At 45.9% G+C, this 17,643-nt stretch overlaps 1 protein-coding gene across 7 annotated transcripts in view; it reads right to left on the reverse strand.

The window, feature by feature from the left end:
- LOC308463499 (ankyrin repeat and fibronectin type-III domain-containing protein 1-like) overlaps nt 1-17,643 on the reverse strand; it is a 366,925-nt gene that overhangs the window by 283,106 nt on the left and 66,176 nt on the right. For 6 of the 7 annotated variants that reach the window (XM_080981922.1, XM_080981924.1, XM_080981921.1 and 3 more), the window contains one exon: nt 10,102-10,295. In XM_080981922.1, coding sequence (XP_080838048.1) covers nt 10,102-10,295 — 194 coding nt within the window. Of the gene's footprint in view, nt 1-10,101; nt 10,296-11,156; nt 11,278-17,643 lie in introns of all 7 variants that reach the window. The other variant, XM_080981925.1, reaches the window with a different exon arrangement.

Here is a 17,643-nt window from a genome sequence, read left to right on the forward strand (position 1 = left end):
GTTTTTTATAGTAAGATAAGATTAAAATAGTTTAAGGTAATGTAATGACAGAATATTATGAAATATGGAAAGGATTTGCTGCGACAATTAATAACTAGGATACAAAAAAAGGGAGGAAGAGGAGGTCAAAGAAAGAAGGTAATGACAGTGGAGGATTTGAGAATAATGGATTTGTTTTTAAATGTTTGTGGTGTATTTTTGGTTTTTTTTGAATTTGTATTGTTTGATGTGGTTTGTTTTTTTCTTTGCTCTTTCTTTTTTCTTTTTCTATTTTGTTCTCTTATGTAACTTTAAAAAAATTTCCAATAAATATCATTTAAAAAAAACAAAACAAGATATTCACATCAATCTTGGCTAACCACCTAAAAAAAATTCTACACAAATTAATAGCCCCAGACCAGACTGGCTTCGTCCCTGGTCGCAATATAACAGACCTTATTAGGAAACTACTGAATATAATCAAACACAGCAAAACAACAAAACTCCCACTGACAATTATGCACCTAGACATTCTCTTTTTTTATATAAATAATATTTATTAATTTTCCAAACCGTTTAAACACAACTAAACAGAAAAACAAACAAAAAAGAAAGGGGAAAAAAATATAAGACTAACAAAACAAAACAAAACACAAACCATTTAAAACACAAAAACAATTTCAATATCTTAACTTTCGTTCCCTTATTTCCATGACCTCCTCACACCTCCCTTTTTGTATTCCACTTCTATTAATTGTTTCAGCAATTCCTTTCCATCTTCCTCTGTTTTCTCTCCTATAATTATCTTAACATATTCTAACCTTATTTTTCCCTTTAAACTCTATTAGTCTATTTATACTTGATTCCTTATAACATTTCTGTGGAATTGATTTATTGGCGTGACCCCGCTAATTGATTTACGGTCCACAATTAGCTCTTTATGCCCGGCGCGCTTCCTCCGAGCTGCGCCACTCAGCTCCGTCTCCAGTAGCTCTCCAGTCACGCCTCAGCAGAGTTGAACACAGCAGCGAAAACTGTCACGTAGCTTCACTTAGCTTCCGACAAACACACAGAGCCTGGTTTGTCTATTTACAGTTCTTTATTCCGACATTCCCCAGGAATCTCCTGGGCTCACCGCAGCCATGACAAAACTGCGACCTCTTCCCTCAGAGAACCAGAGAGGAAGAGAACGTAACTCCTCCCAGCTCCTCCCAGCTTCGAGAGCTGACGTCAGAATGTTGAGGCATCATGGGAACAACTTAACCAGTTAAGTTCCAAACCCAACACCCCCTCTTGCCGAACCATTCTGACAAGACCTTTTTGAGTTCAACACCTTTCCCTTTGCCTTGTGCCCCTTCCCGGCATCTTTCCCAGGCACCTGTTGAACCCCTTCAACACTCCCAGAATCACACTGTGCGACACTTTTCCACGCACTTGTGACCTGAAACCCTACTGACCCATTTGGGCCAGCAGTTGTGTCTTCTCCGTCAGATCCTTCCCCCTCTGACTTGACACCCTGTTTGTGAGCTTTCTCCATTACGCTAACCGGAGATGAAGCCTCACACCTGGACACTCCTTTCACAACCTTTGGAGATGCCCAGACCTGCCCTGAACCCTGATCTTGGACCTGGTCCCCATCACCGGGCTCTGAACCCTGATCCTGGACCTGGTCCCTATCACCGGGATCAGCCTCTGGCTCCCTTTCCTCCTCAGAATCAGACAGACATTCTGAGAGAAAATCAGGACCATCCCTGAGTCTTGAACACCCATCCTGTTCACAGAACTCAGCCTGCTTACTGACCAGCAGCTTGGTTTGATCACCCTCTGGGTATGCAAACTTCCACCCATTGGTTGCAGGATCATATCCACAGAAGATCATTTCCTGAACCTTTGGACCACCTGCCTCAAAGAGCTCAAAGGGCTCTTTGGCTACCCTCCCAAACCCGGGAAAACCATGTACCTGTGCACCCTTGCATGCCCTGCACCCTAGGGACCTCCCACATTTCCGGAGTTCGCACCCTTTTGTGCACCTGTGCAACTTTTGCACATGACTGGGAACCTTAGCACACTGCGCCTGTGCTTTTCCAGCATTCCCACCACCCTCCAGAGGTGACTCCAGAACAAAGAGATTGTTCTGCCCCCTTTTCACGTTGGCCAATTGTTTCCCTGCTTCATTAGAGCTGATACAGATAACAAACAACAATTCAGTCCCGGCACAACGTAGACCTCTAGCTCCTCCTGTAAAGGAGAAAAAGACATGTTAGCCACAGCAGAAACCGACTTTCTCATTCCGTCTGCTAACATCACAGTTGTGTCCTGTTGAAACAGCCCTGCAGTTCCGCATTTCGCCAGCAGGCTCGCTTAGCAGGTGACGACCAACAGCAGTATTCAAAACCCAGCGCGTCACCGTGTCCTGGCTGGAGTTGTTCTTCACAGTTGCCATAGAAGCAGTGATAAGAAAACAACCCTCCCCAGTGTCTGAGCCACGTCTTTCCCTTGCGTTCCCACGCTGGCCTCCTCTCCGAGACTGGTTCCCATGAGAACTCAGCTGGTTGACCTTGGGACCTTCCTGCCCAGCTGTCTCCGCTCTCCATGGGCACACGTAGCAAGCGTCGCATCAAATTGCACACATAGCAACGACGAACTCCAGTGGAAAAACACTGCCCGGGGCTCCTCCCAGCTGGCCTCCTTCTCCTTCTTCCGGAAAAGCACTCCTTGCCAGCTCCGCCCCCTCTGGCCTGGCTCCCACTGCGGCTTTCTGGGAACCTGCTTTGTTGACATTCCACTCCAGCACGCACAGTGGACAAGCCTTTGGAATCCTTTGCCCCCCCGATCTGCTCACTAGCACTCCTTGAGGCTAAAGCATCAGGAACAGGGGCACCAGCCATCTCTAGGCTTTTCTCAATACTTCTCCAGGGCTCTGGTCTCCTGCTGAAGCTTCACAGCACACGCAGCACATCCCCAGACAGCCCTTGCTCAACTTCTTAGAGTGAGCTGTTCAAACGCAATGTCCTCCAAGACCTGGCTGCCTGCCATTGTCTTCCGTTCTCCCAAGGGGCCCCAAGCTGTACTCACAGATTACAAGCTCCTCCGGCACCCATCCGTGGGGAAACGATTTCTTGCTGCTCTCATCTCCGCAGCTCTGCAGCAACACAGGCAAATCACTTTCCACCTCCTGCCGCAACTTCAAACGCATTCCGGCACTTCTCGTGACAGTTTTACAATCGGTGATTAAGGGTCCATAACCTGTGGAATTGATTTATTGGCGTGACCCCGCTAATTGATTTACGGTCCACAATTAGCTCTTTATGCCCGGCGCGCTTCCTCCGAGCTGCGCCACTCAGCTCCGTCTCCAGTAGCTCTCCAGTCACGCCTCAGCAGAGTTGAACACAGCAGCGAAAACTGTCACGTAGCTTCACTTAGCTTCCGACAAACACACAGAGCCTGGTTTGTCTATTTACAGTTCTTTATTCCGACATTCCCCAGGAATCTCCTGGGCTCACCGCAGCCATGACAAAACTGCGACCTCTTCCCTCAGAGAACCAGAGAGGAAGAGAACGTAACTCCTCCCAGCTCCTCCCAGCTTCGAGAGCTGACGTCAGAATGTTGAGGCATCATGGGAACAACTTAACCAGTTAAGTTCCAAACCCAACAATTTCTACTGAAGCCATATAACTTCATTCCAACATTTTTCTAACATTCATTATTTTTACAGTATTTCTATAAATAGTCTTAAACTTTTTCCAGTCTTCTTCCACCGACTCTTCTCCCTGGTCTCGGATTTCTGCCAGTTGTTTCCGCCAATTCCATATAGTCCATCAACTTCATCTGCCATTCTTCCCGAATAGATAAATCTTGTGTCTTCCAGTACTTCACAATGAGTATTCTTGCTGCTATTGTTGCATACATGGAACAGGTTCTATCCTTCTTTAACACCAATTGGCCGACCATGCCCAGGAGAAAGGCCTCTGGTTTCTTCAAAAGGGTATATTTAAATACCTTTTTCATTTCGTTATGAATCATCTCCCAAAGTGTCTTAATCCTTGGGCATGTCCATCAAAGGTGAACTCTAATCCTCAAATTCATCTGTTTTTCTTTAAGTTCAGTCATAGCAAGCGTCAACTTATGTTCATCAAGTTGCCTCTGTAGGGCTGGGGCTCTCTTTCTCTTTCTCTCCAGTTGTGTTTCTTTACATTCAGCAACAGCAGCTTTTTCCCTGGCTTCCTCCGCAGTTTGCCTTGTCAAAGTAGGTTCCTGTATCGATTTCTGGATGGTTTCTGTATTGGTATTATTTATACTTTCTATATTTAAGTTAATTTTAGTAATTGAAACATCCACTTTCGCATTTATCGTGTCCATTTTCCTGTGAAGCTGATCCAATGAGTCGTTTATCTTATATAATGCAGCCACTAAAGCCTCTTCTGTCAACATTCCTCTTGGTTTTAAAGATACTGATAGAAAGGCTGCAACAGAAGGAGCAGAGGGGCCTGATGCTAGACCTCTCCTGGATTGTTGCCAAGTCCTCCCAGACCTTAATGTTTTGTCAACAGTTGACTGGTCTGTTTTTCCACTTCCATTTACCATAACACAAAAGATTCAAGGTCAGTCCCAGAGTCTCACGGTTTTTAACTTGCAGCTGGAAATTCCCCTAGCCCAGCTCTTGTAAAGCAACCGATTTCAAAGGCTTCCACTAGGGGGAAACAGTTTCTATTTATAATAGTCAATAGTATCCTCTTTTAAACAATTAGTTTCAAATTAGTTTCAATTTTCAGTTACTTTTACTCCTTTTTAAAGCAGCGGGAGACAGTAGAAACAATGTATTTCTCTTATTTAACTAGCTGTCAATGAACGTTCTAAACGCTGTCAATGGACATTCCAAAAGACGTTAGTTCTGCTAGCAGCCCATTTCCAGGGTCAGAGCGGCGGTGTTTTAAATCTCTTCGCTCTCTCCCACAGGCAAACTCAATCCACAACTTCCCCTTCTCTTCTCCTGCCTCCAAGAGGGGGTTTAATGTTCTTTACCAATGGAAATTTAATCTTTTACAAAAGGCGGACTTCCTGTTTTGAACCTCCCCGTTGCGATACCAAATTAAACTTTTAGAATTCCAATTCTTCCGCTTCAGCTTACTCACGGGTAATTACTTTAAAGTCAAATTGTCCACAGGAAAAGGTCAGCGCTCTCCGGCAACAGCTATGTGGCTTCGCTCCGTGGAAGAAGCAGATGATTCGATGCACCGCTCCACTCACCCCACGTCGCTCCGGAGCCCCAAAAACCGGGGTTCCCCGTGAGTGGGGGAGGCGCAAAAGGTGCCCGCCGAATCCCACACTCACAGGCTTCTCCCGCCTGTGATTTTAACGGGTCTCCGCCTTCGCCGTGGCGGCCAGACCCAGATTCCCACGGAGCAGATTCCTCCCGGTCAGAGGAATTCTGCCATTACCGGAGGCACCTCCCCGGAAGTCCTATGCGCCTAGACATTCTCAAAGCCTTTGATTGCTTAGAATGGAAATGCCTACTGGCAGTACTAACTGTGGAATTGATTTATTGGTTTGGCGTGACCCCCGCTAATTGATTTACGATCCACAATTAGCTCTTTATGCCCGGCGCGCTTCCTCCGAGCTGCGCCACTCAGCTCCGTCTCCAGTAGCTCTCCAGTCACGCCTCAGCAGAGTTGAACACAGCAGCGAAAACTGTCACGTAGCTTCACTTAGCTTCAGACAAACACACAGAGCCCGGTTTGTCTATTTACAGTTTCTTTATTCCGACATTCCCCAGGAATCTCCTGGGCTCACCGCAGCCATGACAGACCTGCGACCTCTTCCCTCAGAGACCAGAGGGGAACAGAAACGAAACTCCTCCCAGACTCCTCCCAGCTTCTAAAGCTGACGTCAGAATGTTGAGGCATCATGGGAACAACTTAACCTGTTAAGTTCCAAACCCAACACCCCCTCTTGCCGAACCATTCTGACAAGACCTTTTTTGAGTTCAACACCTTTCCCTTTGCCTTGTGCCCCTTCCCGGCATCTTTCCCAGGCACCTGTTGAACCCCTTCAACATTCCCAGAATCACACTGTGCGACACTTTTCCACGCACTTGTGACCTGATACCCTACTGACCCATTTGGGCCAGCAGTTGTGTCTTCTCCGTCAGATCCTTCCCCCTCTGACTTGACACCCTGTTTGTGAGCTTTCTCCATTACGCTAACCGGAGATGAAGCCTCACACCTGGACACTCCTTTCACAACCTTTGGAGATGCCCAAACCTGCCCTGAACCCTGATCTTGGACCTGGTCCCCATCACCGGGTTCTGAACCCTGATCCTGGACCTGGTCCCCATCACCGGGATCAGCCTCTGCCTCCCTTTCCTCCTCAGAATCAGACAGACATTCTGAGAGAAAATCAGGATTATCCCTGAGCCTTGAACACCCATCCTGTTCACAGAACTCAGCCTGCTTACTGACCAGCAGCTTGGTTTGATCACCCTCTGGGTATGCAAACTTCCACCCATTGGTTGCAGGATCATATCCACAGAAGATCATTTCCTGAACCTTTGGACCACCTGCCTCAAAGAGCTCAAAGGGCTCTTTGGCTACCCTCCCAAACCCGGGAAAACCATGTACCTGTGCACCCTTGCATGCCCTGCACCCTAGGGACCTCCCACATTTCCGGAGTTCGCACCCTTTTGTGCACCTGTGCAAATTTGGACATGACTGGGAACCTTAGCACACTGCGCCTGTGCTTTTCCAGCATTCCCACCACCCTCCAGAGGTGACTCCAGAACAAAGAGATTGTTCTGCCCCCTTTTCACGTTGGCCACTTGTTTCCCCCCTCTGAAAATGGAACAGGTGTCATTTTCAAAGCAAATTTTGTATCCCTGCTTCATTAGAGCTGATACAGATAACAAACAACAATTCAGTCCCGGCACAACGTAGACCTCTAGCTCCTCCTGTAAAGGAGAAAAAGACATGTTAGCCACAGCAGAAACCGACTTTCTCATTCCGTCTGCTAACATCACAGTTGTGTCCTGTTGAAACAGCCCTGCAGTTCCGCATTTCGCCAGCAGGCTCGCTTAGCAGGTGCTGACCAACAGCAGTATTCAAAACCCAGCGTGTCACCGTGTCCTGGCTGGAGTTGTTCTTCACAGTTGCCATAGAAGCAGTGATAAGAAAACAACCCTCCCCAGCGTCTGAACCACGTCTTTCCCTTGCGTTCCCACGCTGGCCTCCTCTCCGAGACTGATTCCCATGGGAACTCAGCTGGTTGACCTTGGGACCTTCCTGCCCAGCTGTCTCCGCTCTCCATGGGCAGCAACGACGAACTCCAGTGGAAAAACACTGCCCGGGGCTCCTCCCAGCTGGCTTGGCCCTCCTTCTTCCGGAAAAGCACTCCTTGCCAGCTCCGCCCCCTCTGGCCTGGCTCCCACTGCGGCTTTCTGGGAACCTGCTTTGTTGACATTCCACTCCAGCACGCACAGTGGACAAGCCTTTACACTTGCCTTTGGAATCCTTCGCCCCCCCGATCTGCTCACTAGCACTCCTTGAGGCTAAAACATCAGGAACAGGGGCTGCAGCCATCTCTAGACTTTGGCAATACTTCTCCGGGGCTCTGGCCTCCTGCTGAAGCTTCACAGCACATCCCAGGCAGCCCTTGCTGACTTTACGCCCTTGCCCAACTTCTTAGAGTGAGCTGTTCAATCGGAACGTCCTCCAAGACCTGGCTGTCTGCCATCGTCTTCCCGGGGCCCGAAGCTTACTCACCAGCTTATCCGGCACCCGTTTCCAGCTGCTCCCAGCTCTCAGCTCTGCAGCAACACAGGCAAACACTTTGCGTCTTTCAGCCAGCTGCTCTTAGCTCCGCAGCTACTCCTTTGCCTCTTAACAGCAGGCAAAAATCCCACCACCTCCTGCCGCAACTTCAAACGCATTCCGGCACTTCAAAGCGTTCCTGTGACAGTTTTACGATCGGTGATTAAGGGTCCATAACCTGTGGAATTGATTTATTGGTTTGGCGTGACCCCCGCTAATTGATTTACGATCCACAATTAGCTCTTTATGCCCGGCGCGCTTCCTCCGAGCTGCGCCACTCAGCTCCGTCTCCAGTAGCTCTCCAGTCACGCCTCAGCAGAGTTGAACACAGCAGCGAAAACTGTCACGTAGCTTCACTTAGCTTCAGACAAACACACAGAGCCCGGTTTGTCTATTTACAGTTTCTTTATTCCGACATTCCCCAGGAATCTCCTGGGCTCACCGCAGCCATGACAGACCTGCGACCTCTTCCCTCAGAGACCAGAGGGGAACAGAAACGAAACTCCTCCCAGACTCCTCCCAGCTTCTAAAGCTGACGTCAGAATGTTGAGGCATCATGGGAACAACTTAACCTGTTAAGTTCCAAACCCAACACTAACCAACATGAAATTTGGTACCAAGTTCTTACATACCCTCAAACAAATCTACTCCCAAGCCTCAGCATAATGCAGGACTAACAGTATGGACTCTAATACCATAGCTATCCGAAGAGGCACAAAACAAGGATGTCCACTGTCTCCCTTCCTCTGAAACCCCTAGCAATCTGAATCTGAGCAGCAACAGACATCAAGGGAGTGGAAACAAAAGGCAGAACCTATACATTAGGGCTTTTTGCAGGTGACCTGATGGTCACGCCAGACCCCATAAACACAGTAGCTACCCTAAACAAAGAACTCAACACATTTGCAATGGTGTCAGGTATTTGAGGCTATGTGTTTCAACACACACTCCCTCAAATATAAATATCCAAAAAGAATTCACCAACACCACTAAGGTAAAACTCTGCCACACCAAGTTCAGATACCATAGGGTACAAATAACCAGAAACCTCAACAAACCATACCTCCACAATTACAACTTCCTGTGGTGACAAATCAACAAAGACTTGAGAAAATGGAACAACACCAACTTCAGCTTCTCAGACAAAATAGCCATGATCAAAATGATCACCCTCCCAAAAGTAACCTACTTATTCCAAACCCTCCCAATATGATTCCCCCAACCAAACTTCACAAATGGCAGAAAAAATTACACTCCTTTATCTTCTCACACAAAAAACCAAGAATAAACACTAAAAACTAGGGGGTACCCAAATGCCCTGGCTAACACATCACCAATTACATGTCTTCTTAAACAATCCAGTAATAAAATCAGCACCAACCAGGCCTAAGACAGTTAGATGGCGCCTTGTGCTCCTCCTTCCAGCAACTCCTGCAGTCAAGCTGGTGCCAAATGTATTGCTCTGCTTTCATTTGGACCACATCAGCAAGACCAAGAGGGTGGTCTTGTTGTTGCCTGAGCAGTCCAGGACCTTCATACACACTGCTGAGGGTTACGCCCCAGAGAGGTTACTTTGGTGCTGCTAACAGCAAAAACAACACGGGAGGCAGCAGTTACAAGTTATCCGTCTCTGCAGCCACAGCAAGCACTGTGATTTTCCAGTGGTTTGACTTCGCCCCGGGAGGTACACTGCACTGCCTGCTGAGACACATGGGGCAAGCAACAACTCTGACACACAGAGAAAAAAGAAACTGAAAATGAAGGTGCGTTTGTAATACAGTATATTAAAGTGGAAGGTAGTTTTCTAAAGGTAGTTTTTAACTAGAAAATGTTTAGAACTATGTTTCTTAATGATTTAAGGCCGGAGTCAGCAAATTTTTTCAGCAGGGGGCTGGTCCACTGTCCCTCAGACCTTGGGGGGGGGGGGCGGACTATATTTTGGGGTGGGAAACTGAACGAATTCCTATGCCCCACAAATAACCCAGAGATGCATTTTAAATAAAAAGGTCACATTCTACTCATGTAAAAACACCAGGCAGGCCCCACAAAGAACCCAGAGATGCATTTTAAATAAAAGGACACATTCTACTCATGTAAAAACACTCTGATTCCAGGACTGTCCGCGGGCCAGATTTAGAAGGCGGTTGGGCAGGATCCGGCCCCCGGGCCTTAGTTTGCCTACGCATGATTTAAGGAGTCTCCTGAAAAGGCAGCTACAAAAGAGCTGTCCTGAAGCTTTTCTCAAACCTTTGGCAGAACATAAATTGAATTAATAATAAAAACAAAGTATACAGGATTACTTACATTTATTGAAACTTACCTGTAGAGGGCACTGTACATCCTTTTTGACAGTCAGGGGCAGAGTGATTTCTGTAATGCTTCTGTTCTGGCATATCTTTCTTGTACAATTTTGAATCTAGAAGTGGAACGCGGTTTATGATTGGGGACTGAGGAATGCTGGGAAGAGTCCTTGACTTTCCTAGTACAGGTCTCTGTGGCTTTCTGTCTAATGACCTTTAAAAGGAGAAAAGAAAGCGATTGCAATCAGATGTGCCTATGATTACATTTTTTATTCCTACTAGTGAAGTAGCAGATTTTTGAAATTAGGTGAGTTCAGAACACAAGACCCACCTTGAGTTGAAAACAGTTTTTACTCCGTATTCCAAAACCCCTTTGAATTTAGCTATGTTCATCATGAGCAAACCCCAACACCATCTCCAGAACTTACATTCAAGAAATAGTAACAAGATGAAGGGGCAAAGGGGGGGGGCGCTACTCATTTATATTTTCATTACACCGAAAAGCTTTACCAAAGCTATTGGCACAAAACAGGGTTTCAGCGCCTTTAGTAAAGATCCTGGACCACTCAGAACTACAAATCCAATAAATCTCATGCTAATGAAAATACAAAGATAAGCCTTCCATTTCACCCTGCCACCGCCACCAGTCACTGCTTCTGGAAGGTACGGTAAGTCAGGGAGATTCCAAAAGGGGGAGGCAAGCTAGCTGCAAAGATCTTTACTGAGCCTTTTTTACAGACATTCAGGTGCATTTTATGTTTCTTTTTCTACTCCTTTCAATTCAAAATGTGGATTCCAGCTTAACTTCAGTAAGAAATTTCTGGCAGCTAAGAGATGTTGGATGCCCTGTATGTATGAGATTTCTGCATTGCAGGGAGTTGGACTAGATGGCACTTGGAGTACCTTCCAACTCTACAATTCTATGCTTCCAAGATTCTAGGGGGGCTAAATATTATGCTGTTTCTCCCATATCAGACTCTACAGCCACAACAGGCACTGTAACTTTCCAATAGTTTGACTTTAGCCCCAAAGGCACACAGAGACCCAAAAAGCCAATCCTTAATGACTGACTCACCTCCTTTCACTTGGATTGGCTCCAATCAACAGAAAAGGCGAGAAGTCTTATTTTCCAAGGCCAAAAAACTCTCCTGTCATGCTGATTGGGCAGCTCTGGGATACAGAAAGCAGGGGCTCTGCTGCAGAAATAACAATGGGTCTTTCACTCCCTGCAGCCCTGGACCACTACACCGCTGCTTACAGATAACTGTCACTGGAGTCAGAGAAAAGAACTCACACTTCTGGGGAACTGATGTTTTGATCTGCTCACCTGCAGGCAATGATTTATTAAGGATGAAGTAAAGAACAAGGGATACATGAACATGCATGGAGCCCAGTCTCAATTATTATTTCACAAACAAATTTTTTGCCTATTTTGCTTTCCAGTTCTGACAGTGGAATATATTCTCTGGGGATTTGCAGATCTGTGCTTTCTTTCTTTATCTCTCTTTCTCTCTCTCTCTTGCCAAACTAGATGATATTTAGAAACACATGAAACATCTCCATTAAGGGGAAAAAAAGTAAAGCGCAGCATCAGATGCTACAATCAAGAGAGGCACAGCAGAGGGAGGGACTGGGCTAGATGGGCAAATATTGTGATTTTTAATTCCCTGTAGAAGGCAAAAGAGTCAGCCAGCATCGGCAAATCCCTCCCAAAAGCATACCTACCACACAGCCTTGCTGCAGGTGGTGACATTCCACTAGCAACGGCCCTCAAGGAGAGTACATGAAGATTGCACAAAGGTCAGCTATAATCAACTGCACCGAAGGCCTATAAATAACTGTTGTTTTGCTTTTTCAGCTGTGGAACTCATAATCAATGTTTAACAAGGATTTTAAAAATTCTTCCACCTAAAGTTATTAACTAGTCATTATCAATGCCTACCTGCTGAGCAAACCATGAGGGTATGGAAGATTGTATTGCTACTAAATTTTGCCCAGATGTATTTGCTGCTTGGGAATCAAAGCTATGACACGAAGGGGTGCTTGCCAATATTAAAAGAATGGCCACAGTATACAAACATTTTGAGTTGGATAATTATTTTAAGTTCCAAATACAGTATATAGGATGGATAACGTGTTTGGATTGGACAAACCACTTGTGCCCTAGATCCTTGCCCCTCTTGACTGATAAAAACTAGCAGGGATGGGATAACTGGGCTGGGGAGATGATTAATGCCTCCTTCTGAGAAGGGGTAGTGCCTGCCAGCTTGGAGGAGGCAGTGGTAAAACCACTCCTCAAGAAACCCTCCTTGGCTTTGGAAAATCTAAGTAAGGACCAACCAGCTACTAATCTCCCCTTCTTGAGCAAGGTTCTTCAGCAGGTGGTTGTGGACCAGATCTTTTAGATCCCTTTCAATCGGAGTTTTGGCCCAGTTTTGGCACAGAATATGCTTTGGTCACCCCATATGAAGACTTCTGCTGGAAGAGAGACCTCATTGACCATGGTATCTTTCTGGAGCAGCTATCCGAGTTAGGAATGGGTGGCACCACTTTGTGGTAGTTCCAGACCTACTTGGATGAATGTTTCCAGAGGGTGTTGCTTGGGGAGTATTCTTCAGCCCCATGGTGCCTTTAATGTAAGGTTCCTCAGGATGTGATTTTATCCCCTATGCTGTTTATCATCTACATAAAACCCCCAAGTGGGGTTATCTGGATGATTGGAGTATGTTGTCACACATAGCTGATATGCTGATGACATACAGTGCTACTCCTTTAAATCTGCAGGTGAAGCAGTGAATGCACTGAACCATTTTCTTGCCTTGGTAATGGACTGGATTAGAGCCAACAAACTGAAGCTCAATCCATGTAAGTCTGAGGCACTGTAGGTGGATGGTTCCCTATACCAGATGGATGGGAGGTGGCCTGTTCTTCATGGGGTTACACTGCCTCTGATGGAGCAGGTACCTGGAGATACTTGGGGGTACTTCTGGACCCATTGCTGTCATTTGAGGCTTAAGTAGCCTCAGTGGCACAGAATGCCTTCCATCAACTTCGGCTGGTGGCCCGGCTGCACCCCTATTTGGACAGGGACAGCCTAACTACTGTTGTCTATGCTCTGGTAACTGCTAGGTTAGATTACTGCAACACATTATACATAGGGCTGCCTCTGAAGATGGTAAGGAAACTACTGCAGAATTCAGCAGCCAGGTTACTCACTGGGGCAAGACAGTTTGAGCATATTAATGTAGGGATGAGCAGCCTGCAGCCCTAAATATGCTGCTGGACTACAACAACATTTTTAGAGGGACAGCATTTCCTTCAGGGCTGCAGTGGGAAGGATAGGCTACAACTCTCACTTCCCCATATAATGCAATTCTGAAAAATATTGCAGCCTCAAGCCTGCTATTATTAATTTTCAACTGATGTGGCTGTGTCATGCCTCGTTTGGCCTTGAGCTAATTTGAACATATGCCTGGCTATTCTAAACAACCAGGAAAACCAAAGCCTCCAAGATTTATTTTGGTGACCCACTTAAGGCAAAAGCTCTCAGGTAAGTGTAAAGAGAGCTGCAGGCTTACTTTTCCACCTTCAGCACAAGCCAGAATTAAGTGCAGGGTGCACCTATACATTCAGTAGGTGTGGTCAGAGTGTAATCCACTGTGGACGTCATGACAAATGTCAAGTAATTCATCCTAAAATTCCATTACAAAATATTCCACTGGATATGGGGCCGTTCTAACATTCAGAGTGGCTTCTGGTGCAGTTCAGAGTCAGTGTGCCATTAAAATATCCACTGGTAAATTACTTTTCTTTAGAATCATCCCCATATCAGAATTCCTGGATGGATATTTTACATGAAAGTGCTAGTGCTTTCAAATAAGTATGTGCATTTTGAGATCATGCAGTCATGTAGAAGACTGTACTCCATAGCTTGATGCCCAGCAGACACCAGTCCTAGATTTTTCTGCATGGTATTCAACTAAGTTTTAGTCATAGTAGACCCATAGAAATTACCTAAAATTTCTGTTATTTCTGACCATTGACCATGCTGGTTGGGACTGATGGGAGCTGAAGTCTAACTAAAACTGGAAGGTCACAGGTCAGCCACCCCTAAATGCAAAGTGGACTAATTGTACTTCATTGAATTTTCACTCATAATTAAATCTTTCCATTCAACTACTCTGGAGCAACTTTTCAGATTTATTTAGTTGTCTTATTAAATGCAAACCAGACAAACATTAAAACTCATCTCTATAGTTTTGGGGTGTGGAAAAGAGTAAAACATATCAAAGGCTACTTCCTCCTCAAGAACTCCTTCCTCCTTTTCTATTGCACATTATAATAAGTTGATGGATAGTAGTTTTATTGAATTAAACTAACTGGCATTTGCTTGTCTATAACATCCTTTTAGCAATGGTCTAAGACCCAAACAAATCAGAAAGTTTGATTCTTAATAATATTTAAATTGAGACCACTGGAATTCTTTCATCTCTAACACTCATTCAAAAGAGATGTCTGAAACCAGCTTGAAATGAACTGTACAGTCTTTTCCCATATACTGTAGCTGGAGTTGCATTTTCACCTATTGGACACTGTCACCTCTCGATTCTTGAACTGAGGATCAGCAGCAGTAAGCAATGCAGCCAGGTACTAATAAAGACTGTTTCTTAAAGATCCATCTATTAATTTAAACTGTGCAACATTTGCTTATTCCCCCCCCCCCCACATGCGCTATACTGATAAGATCATGATACGATCATGAGATAACTGTAATTACCCAAAAGATAGCTATCTCACAAAGCTGTCATCACGGCCAGAACTCTCTTCACACAAATGCAATTACGTATACATCAATGGAAGAAAGCTTAGCAGTTGATATTTCTATCTCAATATATTAAGTATGATGATGAACACAAAAGAATAATCAATTCATAATTGGTATTCTCTTTTGCTAGCAAAAAAATGCCCCCAAAATACATTGGTTTCTTTTGGAATTTCCCTAGTAAAATAAGTTAGAAACTCTGACATGACCCAGCCAGAAGCTACATGGCAACATGGAGAAATTAACAGCCACAGTACTTCTGTGCACAGAAATCATATCCTCCAGCACAATCACATTTCCCTTCCCCCGACCCCCGCTTCGTCATGTCTCATGCCAGCTGCCTGTTTCTAGGAGATAACCTAGCAATACTCTGATGGCACCAATGCTGGGATGAAGTGACAATGCATCAGGGTGCACAGTTTTACCTCTCAGTCTCCTGTATTGATCACATCTAATTTCGCTTGTAATAAGAGCTTGACTAGAAGGGGGGCTAAAAAGAGGGCAAAACATGGGACTGAGAGGGCTTTCAAAAAAGATGGGGCATGGGGACACAAACCAAGCACCATATGAAGAAGATGAAGTCATGCAAAGCACAGAAGTCCCATCCCCTGACAACAGGACATCTACTCCAATCCACCCTTTAGTCTACAACCTCAGTGGATGCTGCTCCCAATATATTCAAAGGAGCTGGGACAGAGAAACAGGAGCGCACTCCGTTGTGGGGATTCAAATTGCCAACCTTCCGATTGGCAAGCCCAAGAGGCTCAGTGGTTTGGACCACAGCACCACCCACGTCCCACTCTGGGGGATAAAGAAAGAGGGAAAGAATCATATACACTGTTGGTTTAAAGCAGAGTCTCGTGCCCAGCGGAAGGATGAGGAGTACGTGCTGCATACTCTATATTGCTTTATTTACAGTTCAAAGCTGGTATATTACAGAAAGACATCTTGCCTCTGCCGGAGCAGAAAATGCATCCTCTCTCCTCGACAGCTCGGAGAGAGAATCACAAAGTGAAAAACAGGAAACCAGTGTACGTCACATCCAGTCTCCCTTTCCCGTGAGAAACTCCAACAGTACAGACTGTGGAATGTAAACACCTGTCTCGTGACAAGCCCTTTCGCTGCACAGTGAAGGAAAGCAGAAACCAACATCCTCCCCCTTTCTGTGAACATCACTGGGCAGCGAAAGGGCTTGTCACGAGACAGGTGTTTACATTCCACAGTCTGTACTGTTGGAGTTTCTCACGGGAAAGGGAGACTGGATGTGACGTACACTGGTTTCCTGTTTTTCACTTTGTGATTCTCTCTCCGAGCTGTCGAGGAGAGAGGATGCATTTTCTGCTCCGGCAGAGGCAAGATGTCTTTCTGTAATATACCAGCTTTGAACTGTAAATAAAGCAATATAGAGTATGCAGCACGTACTCCTCATCCTTCCGCTGGGCACGAGACTCTGCTTTAAACCAACACGTGGTTATGGGCTCCAGAAGTCGAATCGGAGTGCCGGCAAAGCATCGGAATGCAGAGGGACAGATCGGAACGGAATCTGCTCTGCGCGTAAAAGTGATTGATGAGGTATGTGCTACTGCTCCGGGCAGCCTGCCAGCTTCTAGTTAATGGCTTTATGGCTGGACTTTGAACTTTCAAAGCCGTTTTGCCGGGAATAGGCAAAAGGCTCCCAGGCACAAGTTACTATGCTGGGGAAATCGAAAGTAACTTTTAAGTGCGCTTTTGGAATAAGGCAGCTGCAGCAGTGACGCAGCAAGATTTAAAGCAGCATATATGACGCTGAAGGCTAATGCCAGAGTCATGATGGCCCTTCAGGATGCTTGTGGGATTCCTAAGCTCAACAAGAAAAATTACGCGGACTGGGTTCTGTATGCAGAGGCAATTCTGCGGAAAGAGGGTTTGTTTGAGGTGATTACAGAAACCCCCCCAGTTCCAGTTACAGATGCATGGGAAGCTAAGGATTCCAAAGCAAGGGGAACTCTTACATTGATAGTATCCCCAGAAGAGCTCTGTCTATTGCGTGATAAGACCTCAGCCAGAGAAATTTGGGACGCTTTGAGAGAAGCTCACTTAAGGACAGAAGCTGGGTCCACTATGTTTTACTTTAACAAGCTGCATAATATGTCTCTTGCTGAAGGTGGAGATGTGCGTTTACATCTGATGGAGATGCAAAATCTGAGACATGAGCTGCAACAGAGAGGACTCAACTTTCCAGAGGCTGTGTATTCTTTCATGATACTACAATCTTTGGGTTCAGGTTGGGAGTCTGTTGCAACCCAGATTGCTGTGCAGCCAACCGCTCAGCTAACAGTGGACTATGTAACTGCCGTGATATTAAATGAAGCAGATCGCCGGGGTGCTAGCTGCATGGGCAAGGGGGAGTCTTCACAGACGTCGTCCCATAGTGCAGTGGAACCACCAGATGGCGCCAAAGCTTTGAAGGCAGTGAAATGCTACTCGTGTGGACGTCTAGGCCATATGAAGAGGGAATGCAGATATCCCAGGGCCAAGACAGAACAGCGCAGCGAAAGCTCATCGCGCGGAAAAGGCCGAGGCAAAGGCAAAGGTCCGGTGTCTAGGACAACGCAGCACAAGGCTATGGTTTCACGCTTCACTCCAAAGGTTGCAGAGGTCCAGAAGACGTCTAGATCTTTCTTCGTTGTTGATTCAGCGGCGACCCACCACATGTGCAACGATAAGAGACTGTTTGTGTCTTTTACACCGCAGGAAGGTG

This window comes from Podarcis pityusensis (genome assembly GCF_964106645.2).
Source record: "Podarcis pityusensis genome assembly, chromosome: 14".
Taxonomy (NCBI): Eukaryota; Metazoa; Chordata; class Lepidosauria; order Squamata; family Lacertidae; genus Podarcis; species Podarcis pityusensis.